Source organism: Sprattus sprattus, assembly GCF_963457725.1.
Source record: "Sprattus sprattus genome assembly, chromosome: 15".
NCBI classification, from domain to species: Eukaryota; Metazoa; Chordata; class Actinopteri; order Clupeiformes; family Clupeidae; genus Sprattus; species Sprattus sprattus.
The window spans coordinates 3,816,832-3,832,719 of record NC_137913.1 but is presented as its reverse complement, the minus strand read 5'-3'; the positions used below and the strand labels follow the sequence as shown (position 1 = coordinate 3,832,719).

The window sequence follows — 15,888 nt, the reverse complement described above, 5'->3', positions numbered from 1 at the left end:
TCGACGCGGAAATGGGAAATCGGAAAACGGAACACCCTACATACTCACACTAAGGATGGTAGGTACGGTAGGTAAGGAAAACGGAACAGAGGGCAAGTCTTTATTCTTTGACAGGAAGGATGTCTTTGTTTTACGTGAACAAGGAAATACCAGCGCCACCTGCCAGTCTGGAGAGGCATACAAGTTGAAGACATTTAACAATAAATCCATAAACTCTCATGTAAGAGTTTCTAAGGTGGATTTTGTACACATGTCTGGCCCCGATTATGTTAACAATAACACTTCTAATAGTACGGAATAAAAAGGAAGCTTAAAACAATCATATGCTGTATAGGCTAGCCTTCTGAGTTCTAGATCATAAGTAGGTATCAGAAACAGAATCTCTCTTATGCTTTGAGCTAGCTAGATAGATAGATAGATAGATGGATACTTTATTGATCCCAAGGGAAATTAAGGTCATCCAGTAGCTTATACTTACAAACAAACATGAATCACAATAAATACAAAAATCACAATAAATACAAAAACAAAAACAATACACATAGGGAGAACATGTACACATGGGGGTGGGGTGTTTACATATAACATATGCATATGACACAACAAACCTGATCAAGGAACCAGTCTGGACGACTCCCTGTGCCATCAATGCGAACCCTCATCTTCTTCAGAGGGGCAATATCATCAATCTCCAGGTTGAAGGTGTCTTCCTGCCCTCTTTCAAACCTGAAGCATGAACATTGAAATTCGCAAATCTTTCATTTCATGCACCCTATTTGGCAAGGTAGAAACCTCCCATGGTAAATTGATAACCAGCACCTTTGTGAAATGTGGTGGATTTGAATCTGCTTGTGCGTGTGTGTGTGTGTATGTGTGTGTGTATCTATGTGTTTGTGTGTGTCTGTATGTATTTGTGTGTATTTGTGCGTGTGTGTGCGTTTGGTGTTTGTGTGGGCGTGTGCGTGCACGTGCGTTTGTGTGTATGTGTGTGTGTGTGTGTGTGTGTGCGTGTGCGTTTGTGTATGTGTGTGTGTGTGTGCGTGCGTGCGTGCGTATGTATGCGTGTGTATGCATGTGTTCGTGCGTGCATGCGTGCGTGCGTGTGTGTGTGTACCTGTCCTCATTCTTAGGCAGTAGGATCTCCTCAGTGCATCCATTAGCTCCAAACACAGTGATGTAGATGTTGGTGTCACTCCCAGCATCCTGCGTGTCTCCCGTGGCAACCGTGACCTCATAAACCACCTGAAGAAGAACACGACCCCTTAGGCACTTCTACAAACCCTTCTTCTTTCATAAGAAACATAGTGATACTGAAAAATGAAACATACTTTAATCAAGTATTTATGTGTGTTAATCAAATGCCTTTGTGAGCTGAAACATGACGTTTCTTTCTCTGTGTATGTGTACTTTTTGTTTGTGTGCGTAAGCAAGGGTTGATAAGAAGAACTATTGTCCTTCTTTTCTGCCTTGCTGATGCATTACGTTGCAAAAAGCACAGCAAGATGACCTCAGATGTGGGAGACTGAATACGTGTTTATCTCTAGTGCTTTGGCCTCAGAGAACGCTAACTTCATTCTATATAAACCTTGTGTGATGTGTTTAACTTCATTCTATATAAACCTTGTGTGATGTGTTTAACTTCATTCTATATAAACCTTGTGTGATGTGTTTAACTTCATTCTATATAAACCTTGTGTGATGTGTTTAACTTCATTCTATATAAACCTTGTGTGATGTGTTTAACTTCATTCTATATAAACCTTGTGTGATGTGTTTAACTTCATTCTATATAAACCTTGTGTGATGTGTTTAACTTCATTCTATATAAACCTTGTGTGATGTGTTTAACTTCATTCTATATAAACCTTGTGTGATGTGTTTAACTTCATTCTATATAAACCTTGTGTGATGTGTTTAACTTCATTCTATATAAACCTTGTGTGATGTGTTTAACTTTGCTTCTCTCTCATCTGCTGCAGTGTGGGAGTGAACACGGAGTCTCTCTCTCTCTCTCTCTCTCTCTCTCTCCTCTCTCTCTGTCTCTCTGTCTCTCTCTCTCTCTCTCTCTCTCTCTCTCTCTCTCTCTCCTCTCTCTCTGTCTCTCTCTGTCTCTCTCTGTCTCTCTGTCTCTCTCTCTCTCCAGGATGAGAGTGAGCCTGTGCCTCTCTCTTGTCTGCCGAGTCATGAGTGAGCCCAATATGCATATTGAATAAAAAAGATACTTATACACAACTCTGGAGTCTGTGGTAAACTTGAGTGTAAGTTTTCACCTAACACATAGTCCAGGATTTCTCTTCTCTCCCATGTTTGAAGCATGGTATGTTTCAGATCTTTCTCTGCTAGTTATAGCCATTACAGTCCCCCAATAACAGTGGTTCTTAACCTGGGTTCGTTGAGTCACTTTCAGGGGTTCGGCAGGGGTCAAGACACACACAGCATAGCCCGATTCACACTAGCAATGTCGGGGCGTTTTTATACATACCTACGTTTTGAAGAAATCATATTTTATTTTTCAAATTACGAAGGGTTCGGTGAACGCACTGATGAAGCTTGCAGGGTTCAGTACCTCCAATAAGGTTAAGAACCACTGAGTTAAATGGAATGTGCATACTCACCTTTCGTATGATACTGATGGCGGTGGCATCGAGTATGTTGAAGACTCTGGCCGTGAGCCCATCTCCGCGATCCTTGGCCAGCCAGCACTTACACTGGAAGATATATTTGATCCCTTTGGTTGGCACGGCGACAGCCAGCTCATCCACTAACCAGCAGCTCTCAGGTGTCGCTCCATTGTGTCCCAGCTGTCAGGAAGCAAACGAGCCCAAAATCACAACATGCTCTCCGACAGCTACGCTGACATTCAGCCGAGGCCGTAGCTATAGAAGGGTTCATGTGTTGTATTACCTCTACTCGAGGCCGTAGCTATAGAAGGGTTCATGTGTTGTATTACCTCTACTCGAGGCCGTAGCTATAGAAGCGTTCATGTGTTGTATTTGTATTACCTCTACTCAAGGCCGTAGCTATAGAAGAGTTCATGTGCTGTATTACCTCTACTGGAGGCCGTAGCTATAGAAGAGTTCATGTGCTGTATGACCTCCACGCGTTTAGAGGCCGTAGCTATAGAAGGGTTCATGTGCTGTCTTACCTCTACTAGAGGCCGTAGCTATAGAAGAGTTCATGTGCTGTATTACCTCTACTTGAGGCCGTAGCTATAGAAGAGTTCATGTGCTGTCTTACCTCTACTAGAGGCCGTAGCTATAGAAGAGTTCATGTGTTGTATTTGTATTACCTCTACTCAAGGCCGTAGCTATAGAAGAGTTCATGTGCTGTATTACCTCTACTCAAGGCCGTAGCTATAGAAGTGTTCATGTGCTGTATTACCTCTACTCGAGGCCGTAGCTATAGAAGTGTTCATGTGCTGTATGACCTCCACGCGTTTAGAGGCCGTAGCTATAGAAGAGTTCATGTGCTATAGTACCTCTACTAGAGGCCGTAGCTATAGAAGAGGTCATGTGCTGTATTACCTCTACTTGAGGCCGTAGCTATAGAAGAGTTCATGTGCCGTAGAAGAGTTCATGTGCCGTAGAAGAGTTCATGTGCCGTAGCTATAGAAGAGTTCCTGTGCTGTATTACCTCTACTTGAGGTTGTAGCTCTTGAAGTGTTCATGTGCTGTATTACCTCTACTAGAGGCCGTAGCTATAGAAGAGTTCATGTGCCGTAGAAGAGTTCATGTGCCGTAGCTATAGAAGAGTTCCTGTGCTGTATTACCTCTACTTGAGGTTGTAGCTCTTGAAGTGTTCATGTGCTGTATTACCTCTACTTGAGGCTGTAGCTATAGAAGTGTTCATGTGCTGTATTACCTCTACTTGAGGCTGTAGCTATAGAAGAGTTCATGTGCGGTATAACCTCCACGCGTTTAGAGGCCGTAGCTATAGAAGTGTTCATGTGCTGTATTACCTCTACTTGAGGACGTAGCTATAGAAGTGTTCATGTGCTGTATTACCTCTACTTGAGGCCGTAGCTATAGAAGAGTTCATGTGCTGTATTACCTCTACTTGAGGCCGTAGCTATAGAAGAGTTCATGTGCTGTATTACCTCTACTAGAGGCCGTAGCTATAGAAGTGTTCATGTGCTGTATTACCTCTACTAGAGGCCGTAGCTATAGAAGTGTTCATGTGCTGTATTACCTCTACTTGAGGCCGTAGCTATAGAAGTGTTCATGTGCTGTATTACCTCTACTCGAGGCCGTAGCTATATAAGAGTTCATGTGCTGTATTACCTCTACTCGAGGCCGTAGCTATATAAGAGTTCATGTGCTGTATTACCTCTACTTGAGGCCGTAGCTATATAAGAGTTCATGTGCTGTATTACCTCTACTCGAGGCCGTAGCTATATAAGAGTTCATGTGGTGACAGTGGTACAGGAGGTAGAGAACTCGTTTAGTAATCAGAAGGTTGCTAGTTCGATTCCCTGTCGACGAAGCGTCCTTGAGCAAGACACTGAACCCCTAATTGCTCCTGATGTGCAGTCTGCCATCAGTGTATACATCCTTGTAAGTCGCTTTGGATAAAAGCGTCTGCTAAATGACTAAATGTAAATGTAATGTGCTGTCTTACCTCCACGCGTTTGATTTGGCCCACGTCGAGGCCGTAGCTCTGGAAGTGTTCCATGCTGCCCGAGGCGAAGGACTTCTTCTCCTCAGGAAGGTCGAGCCACATCCTGTCTGTCTCCAGATCGCCGGGACCCATGATGATCACATACACGCGGCTCTGGGTGCTGCCGTCACGCTCCAGGCCCGTGGACACCGTGAAGTCATAGGGGATCACTGTGTGTCAGAGAGAGAGACGGTGTGAAGTCAGAGAGAGAGAGACGGTGTGAAGTCATAGGGGATCACTGTGTGTCAGAGAGAGAGACGGTGTGAAGTCATAGGGGATCACTGTGAGTCAGAGAGAGAGACGGTGTGAAGTCATCACTGTGAGTCAGAGAGAGAGACGGTGTGAAGTCATCACTGTGAGTCAGAGAGAGTCATAGGGGATCACTGTGAGTCACAGAGAGTCATAGGGGATCACTGTGAGTCAGAGAGAGTCATAGGGGATCACTGTGAGTCAGAGAGAGTCATAGGGGATCACTGTGAGTCAGAGAGAGTCATAGGGGATCACTGTGAGTCAGAGAGAGTCATAGGGGATCACTGTGAGTCAGAGAGAGAGACGGTGTTAAGTCATCACTGTGTGTCAGAGAGAGAGACGGTGTGAAGTCATCACTGTGTGTCAGAGAGAGAGACGGTGTGAAGTCATCACTGTGAGTCAGAGAGAGAGACGGTGTGAAGTCATCACTGTGAGTCAGAGAGAGAGACGGTGTGAAGTCATCACTGTGGGTCAGAGAGAGAGAGACGGTGTGAAGTCATCACTGTGAGTCAGAGAGAGAGACGGTGTGAAGTCATCACTGTGAGTCACAGAGAGAGGCGGTGTGAAGTCATCACTGTGAGTCACAGAGAGAGAGGTGGTGTGAAGTCATCACTGTGAGTCAGAGAGAGAGACGGTGTGAAGTCATCACTGTGAGTCAGAGAGAGAGAGACGGTGTGAAGTCATCACTGTGGGTCAGAGAGAGAGAGACGGTGTGAAGTCATCACTGTGAGTCAGAGAGAGAGACGGTGTGAAGTCATCACTGTGAGTCAGAGAGAGACAGTGTGAAGTCATCACTGTGAGTCAGAGAGAGAGACAGTGTGAAGTCATCACTGTGAGTCACAGAGAGAGAGACGGTGTGAAGTCATCACTGTGAGTCACAGAGAGAGAGACGGTGTGAAGTCATCACTGTGTGTCAGAGAGAGAGACGGTGTGAAGTCATCACTGTAAGTCAGAGAGAGACAGTGTGAAGTCATCACTGTGAGTCACAGAGAGAGGCGGTGTGAAGTCATCACTGTAAGTCAGAGAGAGAGACGGTGTGAAGTCATCACTGTGAGTCAGAGAGAGAGACGGTGTGAAGTCATCACTGTGAGTCAGAGAGTGAGACGGTGTGAAGTCATCACTGTGAGTCAGAGAGAGACAGTGTGAAGTCATCACTGTGAGTCAGAGAGACAGTCACACTAAACCAGTGTGTGTGTGCGCCGTCATCCCCAAACTCCCAACGTACCTGGCCCTTCCTCTACTGCCGCTGCCTTCTTCTTCTTCTTTTTCTTGTTCATGTTGCTGTCCAGACTCTTCATGGTGGTCTTAGAGCTGCTCTTGGCGTTCCTCTCTCCTTCATAGCCCTTACAGTGCAGAAGAGTTGAGTTAGCTTCATAGCCCTTACAGTGCACAAGAGTTGAGTTAGCTTCATAGCCCTTACAGTGCAGAAGAGTTGAGTTAGTCACACACTGCTTGTTTATTTGTTTATTTAGAAGGAACCTCATTATCTCCTCCCTAAGACAGAGCTTTTAGTGGTGTCCACATTTTAGTGGGGTCTGCAGAAACACGCTGACACCAAAATGGGCTTAAAGTACACAGTGTAGTCAGTTTGGAATATATATGCCAAAAATATCACAATGCTCTATTTCAGTGAATACTATAACCGATGCCTCCTTCTGGGTTTGTATGCATACTATAACCGATGCCTCCTTCCGGGTTGCTGTCAGGGACGGACTGGCCATCGGGCATACCGGGCGTTTGCCGGCTGGGCCGGGGTGCAATATGGGCCGATGGTCCCGAATTTTAATTTTTTATTTTTTTCCCCATATAATGGTCTGACCTGCTGGCCCACGAAATTAGTTCATCAGCGGCCCTACTGACACTGGGCTGGCCCAATCACATCCCCTGGGCTGACCCAACACAAACCCCTTTCGATTTGGACCTGCCTACATAATGCATTAGGACGGTAAACAGCGTGGCCCATGGCCTTGACATGCTTGACACGCGCACGCTAGTCTGCGGCCCATTGGCCGTCTTCTTGAGTGACTAGGGTCTCGTCCAATCATATCAGCAAACACCTTCTACCTTTAGCTAAACTTTGCCATCAGCTCCCGTGGATGACAGTGCTGGTGGCTACAGCCAGGGAGATACGATACAACGACCTACGGTAAGCTTACTGATCATGAATTAAAACGTCTCTAAAATATGTTTGACTTAGAACCTATGTTCTATGGCCAAGTTCGTTTGCATAGCTAAATACAAGACAAGTCTGTAGCTGTTGCTAGCCCTCAGCCTACTGTACTCTGAAACAGCCAGCCGTTAGCCTACACTCTATGTTGTGTGTTTGAGTGGTGCGCGGTGCCATGTCAATTGTTCCGAAAGCCCAGTATTCCCAAACCCTGGTATTCCGAAAATATGCCAATTTGTCCAGATACCGAATTATGATAGCCCGTTATACGCTCCAGTTTTCCCGTCCCCCCCGAAGTTCAGGGGCGTAGTTCAAACGTTAATGCCACCTCATCAAGCGCGTTTCCTACAGGAGGAAATAGACTCCCTTCTAGAAAAGGGAGCAATACAGCCTGTCCTCTCGGAGACGAGAACAGGGGGTTCTTCAGTCGCTATTTTCATGGAAAATATCGACCGATCTTATACCTCCGTATTCTGAACAAAGCTTTAAAGTGTATGATGTGTATTGCATTTAGATTAATTAAGACCACCACCTTAACACACAAACTCTTGTTGAACTCATACAGTAGTAGGTTCAGTGACGTGCGGTGAGACAGCTGTCTTCTGGAGCTTCTGCGAGCCCGTGAATCAATGTTTCGTTGGAATCATGATGTAACGTTGTTGTAGCGGGAATGCAGCAATGCTATTTGTATTTTCTAATTGGCAGGTCATATGTATGATTCTAGACTTCGCTAAGCACTGAAGCGACTGAAACGGTGAATTTTGATCACATTCAGCGAAGTTAACAGGTAAAACGGGAGAAAAATAGGGCGTCTTTAGGCCGTCCTGCCTAAAAGTAGGGCGTCCCGTTTCTTCTTATTTTTTAGTAGACTATAGGGCAGACGCCCTGCTAGCTATAAGCCTGGTTGGTGTAGACATTCGAGATTAAAAAGGTGTGTTATCGAATTTAGTGGGCCGGTCTGGTTCAAAATGCCCGGGCCGATTTTTTGTCCCAGTCCGCCCCTGGTTGCTGTGCATACTATAACCGATGCCTACTCCTGGGTTTGCATGCATACTATAACCGATGCCTACTCCTGGGTTCCTGTGCATACTATAACCGATGCCTACTCCTGGGTTCCAGTGCATACTATAACCGATGCCTACTCCTGGGTTCCAGTGCATACTATAACCGATGCCTACTCCTGGGTTTGTATGCATACTATAACCGATGCCTACTCCTGGGTTTGTATGCATACTATAACCGATGCCTACTCCTGGGTTCCTGTTACCTTCACATAAAAGGTCCTTTCAATGTGTGTGTGTGTGTGTGTGTGTGTGTGTGTGTGTGTGTTCCTGTTACCTTCACATGTGTGTGTGTGTGTGTGTGTGTGTGTTCCTGTTACCTTCACATGTGTGTGTGTGTGTGTGTGTGTGTGTGTGTTCCTGTTACCTTCACATAAAAGGTCCTTTCGATGCGTTTGTCCTCCTTCTTCTTGGAGAGCCAGCGCTCACACAGGAACATGTACACCTCATCTGTCTCCATGTCCACCACTTCCACCTGGTCCAGGTACCAGTCCGCCCCCATCATGGAGTCGTCATGACGAATCTTAACCTTGAATACCAGGCCAAGATCCACTGCCTCAATTGTGAACTTGTCAACCTGCAGACAGAAACTAGTTAGTGAGTACGTTTGTTCCATTATCATTAGATACTTTTTGCTCTCGTCTGACCAAAGCAGTTTGTGTTTCAGTGAAGCACATTGATCCACAGAGCCTTGCAGCCAGAGGGGATTCTGTGCAGCCTCCCGGACCACTTAAGGGCAACACAGACACTAGACTGTTTTAAGACTGGCCTTAAATAAACCTTCTGCTTGAATGAAGAGTGCTCAACCAATAAAATGTATTATTATTATTATTATTATTATTATTAATAAAGCAGTTTGTGTTTCAGTAAAGCACAGTGATCCACAGAGCCTTGCAACCAGAGGGGATTCTGTGTCAGACTGTCAGACAGCCATAATGGCATTTGATGTCAGGGATTGGACAGAGACCAAATGACTACAAAGATCCTGCAAACTGCACATCAGTGTACCCAACTATCCATCTTCTAGAATATAATCATAAATGCCACTTGCCATCTCATGGTTTTTAGTTTGATGAAATATACAAAAATATCAGGCATGGCAGACTACTTTACAAAGTCAAAAAAGGCCTTAGGGTTGGAAGTGTTAAGCAGCCTCAGCGAACATACCGCTCCTCTCTCAAACTTGTTACTCTTGCCCTCGGACTTCCGGAGTCTGCGTTCCCCAGTGTCTCCCAGGTCCCCGTAGATGGTGAGGAAGACGTTGGCATCTGTTCCCGCTCCGTACATATCACCGGTCCTGACCGACACCTTGTATTCGTGGACTAGAGGAAGCCATTTTGAAACAAAAGAATGAGGAAGATATTTTCCATGCATGGAAAATGCAAATGAAGTTTATTACTGTGCTTCTTACACTGGCCAATCACAACTCTGTTTATTACTGTGCTTCTTACACTGGCCAATCACAACTCTGTTTATTACTGTACTTCTTACACTGGCCAATCACAACTCTGTTTATTACTGTGCTTCTTACACTGGCCAATCACAACTCTGTTTATTACTGTGCTTCTTTCACTGGCCAATCACAACTCTGTTTATTACTGTGCTTCTTACACTGGCCAATCACAACTCTGTTTATTACTGTGCTTCTTACACTGGCCAATCACAACTCTGTTTATTACTGTGCTTCTTACACTGGCCAATCACAACTCTGTTTATTACTGTGCTTCTTACACTGGCCAATCACAGCTCTGTTTATTACTGTGCTTCTTACACTGGCCAATCACAACTCTGTTTATTACTGTGCTTCTTACACTGGCCAATCACAACTCTGTTTATTACTGTGCTTCTTACACTGGCCAATCACAACTCTGTTTATTACTGTGCTTCTTACACTGGCCAATCACAGCTCTGTTTATTACTGTGCTTCTTACACTGGCCAATCACAACTCTGTTTATTACTGTGCTTCTTACACTGGCCAATCACAACTCTGTTTATTACTGTGCTTCTTACACTGGCCAATCACAACTCTGTTTATTACTGTGCTTCTTACACTGGCCAATCACAACTCTGTTTATTACTGTGCTTCTTACACTGGTTACAAGCCATGCACACACGCACACATGCACTCACGCACACACACACACAAACACACACACACAAACACACACACACACACACACACACACACACACACACACACACACACACACACACACACACACACACACATACTCTCCAGCGCGTCGTCCACTTCCGTCTCGTTGACCTTCAGCGTCCCGTCTCTCAGCAGCTTCTCTGTGATGATGTCAGAGGGCACCAGCTCCCTCACCGTCTCCCCGTCCTCCTCGGAGCGCGCCAGCCAGCCCTCGTACGGGAAGATGATGGTCTCCGAGCCCTGAGGGCCACAAGAGAGACCTAGCTTCAGATATTTACATGAAGTCAGTTTATTGACCCGCCAGCCAGCCCTCGTACGGGAAGATGATGGTCTCCGAGCCCTGAGGGCCACAAGAGGAACCTAACTTCAGATATTTACACTAAGTCAGTTTATTGACCCGCCAGCCAGCCCTCGTACAGGAAGATGATGGTCTCCGAGCCCTGAGGGCCACAAGAGAGACCTAGCTTCAGATATTTACATGAAGTCAGTTTATTGACCCGCCAGCCAGCCCTCGTACGGGAAGATGATGGTCTCCGAGCCCTGAGGGCCACAAGAGGAACCTAACTTCAGATATTTACACTAAGTCAGTTTATTGACCCGCCAGCCAGCCCTCGTACAGGAAGATGATGGTCTCCGAGCCCTGAGGGCCACAAGAGGAACCTAACTTCAGATATTTACACTAAGTCAGTTTATTGACCCGCCAGCCAGCCCTCGTACGGGAAGATGATGGTCTCCGAACCCTGAGGGCCACAAGAGAGACCTAACTTCAGATATTTACATGAAGTCAGTTTATGGACCCGCCAGCCAGCCCTCGTACGGGAAGATAATGGTCTCCGAGCCTAACTTCAGATATTTACATGAAATCAGTTTATTGACCCGACAGCCAGCCCTAGTACGGGAAGATGATGGTCTCCGAGCCCTGAGTGCCACAAGAGGGACTTAACTTCAGATAGAGGAGAAAACGTGGAGGAAGCTGGACTGTTTTTAATTTATTAGTGTTTTATGTGTATGTTTGATTCCCATTTCTGTTGTCCCTTTTATTCACTTCATAATCTTGCTGCTTTGACACCTGAATTTCCCTAACGGGATTAATAAAAGTTTATCTTATCTTATCTTATCTTTACATGAAGTCAGTTTATGGACAGGTTTGCATATCTAGGCCTTTTGCACAGACTCAGATTGACAGAGTATTAGACTTACCTTAAGTAATGCTAATATAAGAATTGGATAGAAAAGAATCGAATCGAATAGAATCGAATCGAATCGAATAGAATAGAATAGAATAGAATAGAATAGAATAGAATAGAATAGAATAGAATAGAATAGAATATATTTGCATGCCTTTGTTGCCATAACTGTACAATGAAATGTGCTGTGCAGCTATATGTAGTATGATAGACGTTGCACTTTGCCATTATGATGATGTGAATGTGATGTGGTTTACTGCACAATGGATGTGATGTGGTATACTCCGAGCCACCAGGGGGCGAAACAGACCTTTCCCTTCCTCAGCAGCCGTCTGATCTCCACCCGGTCCAGGTGCCACCCAGGGTTGGTTCCTCTGTTGTCGTGTCCGATGCGGATCTTCTCGATGACATCACCTACATCTGCTAACTGTATGGATGATGTTCAACGAGACGTATTGATATCAGAAAGTATGAATACAATGAATATGTTTTGATTTTGTCTGGAGGAACAATGTAAGGTCATATATATATATGTCTGTAAATAAATCAAATTTGTATTATAAATCATATGTTTAATCATCTTCAAGCCCTCTGCACAACTGCACCTGTAGACCTGGGTTGAGTATATCTAAGACACTAAACTGCACCTGAAGACCTGGGTTGAGTATATCTAAGACACTAAACTGTACCTGTAGACCTGGGTTGAGTATATCTAAGACACTAAACTGCACTTGTAGACGATGAAGGTGAAGGTGAAGGTGAAGGGTTGAGTATATCTAAGACACTAAACTGCACCTGTAGACCTGGGTAGAGTATATCTAAGACACTAAACTGCACCTGTAGACCTGGGTTGAGTATATCTAAGACACTAAACTGCACCTGTAGACCTGGGTAGAGTATATCTAAGACACTAAACTGCACCTGTAGACCTGGGTTGAGTATATCTAAGACACCAAACTGCACCTGTAGACCTGGGTTGAGTATATCTAAGACACTAAACTGCACCTGTAGACCTGGGTTGAGTATATCTAAGACACTAAACTGCACCTGTAGACGGTGAAGGAATCACTGTCAATGACAATTGCTGACTGTACTTTACCCTTGTAGGAGGAAAAGACAAGAACATGCTTTAGAACAGAGGTGCTCTTAAAATGTATACCTAATTCTTAATAACGATTATTAATCAAAGCTCACAAACCTCCACAATGAACATATCTTCAGCGCCCCTTTCGAAGAACAGGTGCCTCTCTCTCTCGTTAACGCAGAGATTCACCTGCTGGGTACACACTGCATTCTGGCCGTAGAGCACGATGAAGACGTCGGCATCAGTACCCGCTCCAAAGACGTCACTGGTGAACGTCTTAATCTCGTACGGGACGACTGGGATTAAAAAGGAAAGTGTTTTTAGGAACATTATGACCAAAGCCTGTGTCCTGAGAAACTAACTATATCAATAAATATGCAATAAAGTGAAATAAAATTGTATGATAACATAAATAGTGCTGCGCATCAGATAAATATTGATAATGTGATTGATATGTAATTCAAATTGATAATGTGATTTATATGTAATGAATATTGATCATGTGATTGATATGTTTTAAATTTGATAATTTGACTGATATGTAATCAATATCGATAATTTGACTGATATGTAATAAATATTGATAATGTGACTGATATGTTATAAATACTGATAATTTGACTGTTGTGTAATAAATATTGATAATGTGACTGATTTGTAATCAATATTGATAATTTTACTGATATATAATTCATATTGCTAATGTGTTTGATGGGTAATTAATATTAAATGGTCGTACAGGGGACATAGTACTCTGTCTGTAGGTCTGCAGGGTACAGGTCTCTCACAATAGCTCCATCGTCTTCCCCTGGGTCCAACCAACGGCCACATGGGAAACGTAGTCTTAGCCCCTGAGACGGGGCGTTGATCTCCACCCAGTCCAGAAACCAGCCAGACGATCCCCCTGAGTGAGCCAAGGGCCAGGGGTAAGACACGCGTCACCACACACACACACACACACACACACACACACACACACATGTGAATGTGAATGCTGGGCCACACAAACACAGAGACACAAACACACACACACACACACACACACACACACACATGTGAATGTGAATGCTGGGCCACACAAACACAGAGACACAAACACACACACACACACACACACACCTATACACACACACACACATGTGAATGCTGGGCCACACAAACACACACACACACACACACACACACACACACACACACACATGTGAATGTGAATGCTGGGCCACACAAACACAGAGACACAAACACACACACACACACTCACCTGAATTGTCATGGCCAATCCGCAGCTTCTGCAGATCTCCCAGGTCGACGGCCTCCACAGTAAACTCCTCGATCATGCCCTGCTCAAACTTGTTCTTGTGGAGCTTACAGGCTTTCAGGTTGATTATTCCTGGGGAGGTGAAAAACAGTCGTCAACACGTCACCAATGCTTTATTCTTCTGTCACACACACACACACACACACACACACACACACAGACACCGGACACACACACACACACACACACACACACAAACACACACACACACACACACACACACACACACACACACACACACACACACACACACACACACACACACACACACACACACACACACACACACACACACACACAAACACACACACACACACACACACACACACGCGTCACCAATGCTCCAGTAGCTTACAGGCTTTCAGGTTGATTACTCGTGGGGGGGCGAAAAACAGTCCTCAACACCTCACTGTGAGAAGGTGAATTCTCCCCCTCCTCACCATGGCAAAAAGGGATGGTGCCCTTTAAGACTTTTGGACTCCACCCCCGTAATGGTTGGGGATGGCTCACCTGACTCCAATGTTGGAGCTAATGAAGCTAACGTGGCTGGGCCCTATTTAAAGGGTGCCTCATTGTCAAGAGGGAGACAGGCTGAGAGACACACAACAGAGACAGGGCAGGGGAGAGGAATGATGAGAGGTAGTAGGGTAAAACACTTCCCTGTTTTTAGAAGGTGTATATGTTTTCTGTCTAGATGTGTGGACAGCGTTTGCCCTGTTTTATGCCTGTTCCTTTGTGCTTGTTCTGTGTAGCTTGTTTCAGTGCCTTGTCTTTTGTGCCTAGTGATGTGTTTAGTTCATGTGTTTATGTTTGAGTGGCTAGCTATGTACTTAGCTTCGGGCTAAGCGCCTGGGCCTAGTTTTGGGGCCTGGCTTGAGACTTGAGCAGGTGCCGGTATTTGGGCCTAATCGGCCAATCAGGTGCCCAGAGTGCCACGCACTTGAGTTCCTGGCGGTGTGGCCTGAATGTTTATGTTTCTTTATTTTGGGGGAACTGTGTTTGGGTTTATAGAACCTTGTAAATTAATATATATTTTTATACGACAACTACCATCTCCTGCACTGTTCTTCAACCCTTCACCACCCCGTCCAGTCGACACATCCAAAAACAACGTGAGGTGACCGTCCGGACCATCACAGTCATCAATGCTCATTCACACACATACACACACACACACACACACACACACACACACACACACTCACACACACAGACAGACACACACACACACACACACACACAGACACACACATACACACACAGACACAAACACACACATAGACACACAGACACACACACACACACACACACTGGTTGAGTACCTGTGTCGTCCTTCTCCCCGTAGAGGATGGCAAAGACGTTGGCATCAGTTCCTGCGTACTTCTTCTCTCCCGTCTTGACCCGCATTGTATATGTTGTTGACATGGCTGTCAATAAAAAAAAAACACCTTATCAACACTATGAAGTATAACATATAAAACATTGTATATGTCATGATGTCATTGCTCCAGGTACATAATCATGATGTCATTGCTCCAGGTACATAATAATGATGTCATTGCACAGAATCATGATGTCATTGCTCTTCCCCTGACCAGTACCTTTCTGCTCCAGGTACATAATCATGATGTCATTGCTCCAGGTACATAATCATGATGTCATTGCTCCAGGTACAAAATCATGATGTCATTGCTCCAGGTACATAATCATGATGTCATTGCACAGAATCATGATGTCATTGCTCTTCCCCTGACCATTACCTTTCTGCTCAAGGTACATAATCATGATGTCATCGCTCCAGCTACATAATCATGATGTCATTGCACATAATCATGATGTCATCATCGCTCCAGGTACATAATCATGATGTCATTGCCCCGTCACCCTGACAATTACCTTTCTGCTCCAGGCCGAGCTTAGCTGCGCCTCCCTCATCATCGTCATCGTTCTTTCTCATGAAGGCCTCGTCTACGGGCACCAGCTCCCTGGCAATCTGCCCGTCGTCCTCGT

The 15,888-nt window shown here is 44.9% G+C and overlaps 1 protein-coding gene across 1 annotated transcript in view; it reads right to left on the bottom strand.

Moving 5' to 3' along the window:
* The window catches only part of loxhd1b (lipoxygenase homology PLAT domains 1b), a gene marked incomplete at both ends in the record, with an annotated part of 48,280 nt that overhangs the window by 4,203 nt on the left and 28,189 nt on the right, over positions 1 to 15,888 (bottom strand). Inside the window, 14 exons of the mRNA XM_080851917.1 lie at positions 609 to 726; positions 1,115 to 1,242; positions 2,616 to 2,801; positions 4,618 to 4,826; positions 6,131 to 6,248; positions 8,501 to 8,710; positions 9,301 to 9,455; positions 10,367 to 10,529; positions 11,787 to 11,899; positions 12,671 to 12,856; positions 13,300 to 13,464; positions 13,822 to 13,950; positions 15,201 to 15,305; positions 15,775 to 15,888. The exon at positions 15,775 to 15,888 is cut by the window's right edge and continues 35 nt beyond it. Of these exons, the coding sequence (XP_080708043.1) occupies positions 609 to 726; positions 1,115 to 1,242; positions 2,616 to 2,801; positions 4,618 to 4,826; positions 6,131 to 6,248; positions 8,501 to 8,710; positions 9,301 to 9,455; positions 10,367 to 10,529; positions 11,787 to 11,899; positions 12,671 to 12,856; positions 13,300 to 13,464; positions 13,822 to 13,950; positions 15,201 to 15,305; positions 15,775 to 15,888 (2,099 nt within the window). The remainder of the gene's footprint in view (positions 1 to 608; positions 727 to 1,114; positions 1,243 to 2,615; positions 2,802 to 4,617; positions 4,827 to 6,130; positions 6,249 to 8,500; positions 8,711 to 9,300; positions 9,456 to 10,366; positions 10,530 to 11,786; positions 11,900 to 12,670; positions 12,857 to 13,299; positions 13,465 to 13,821; positions 13,951 to 15,200; positions 15,306 to 15,774) is intronic.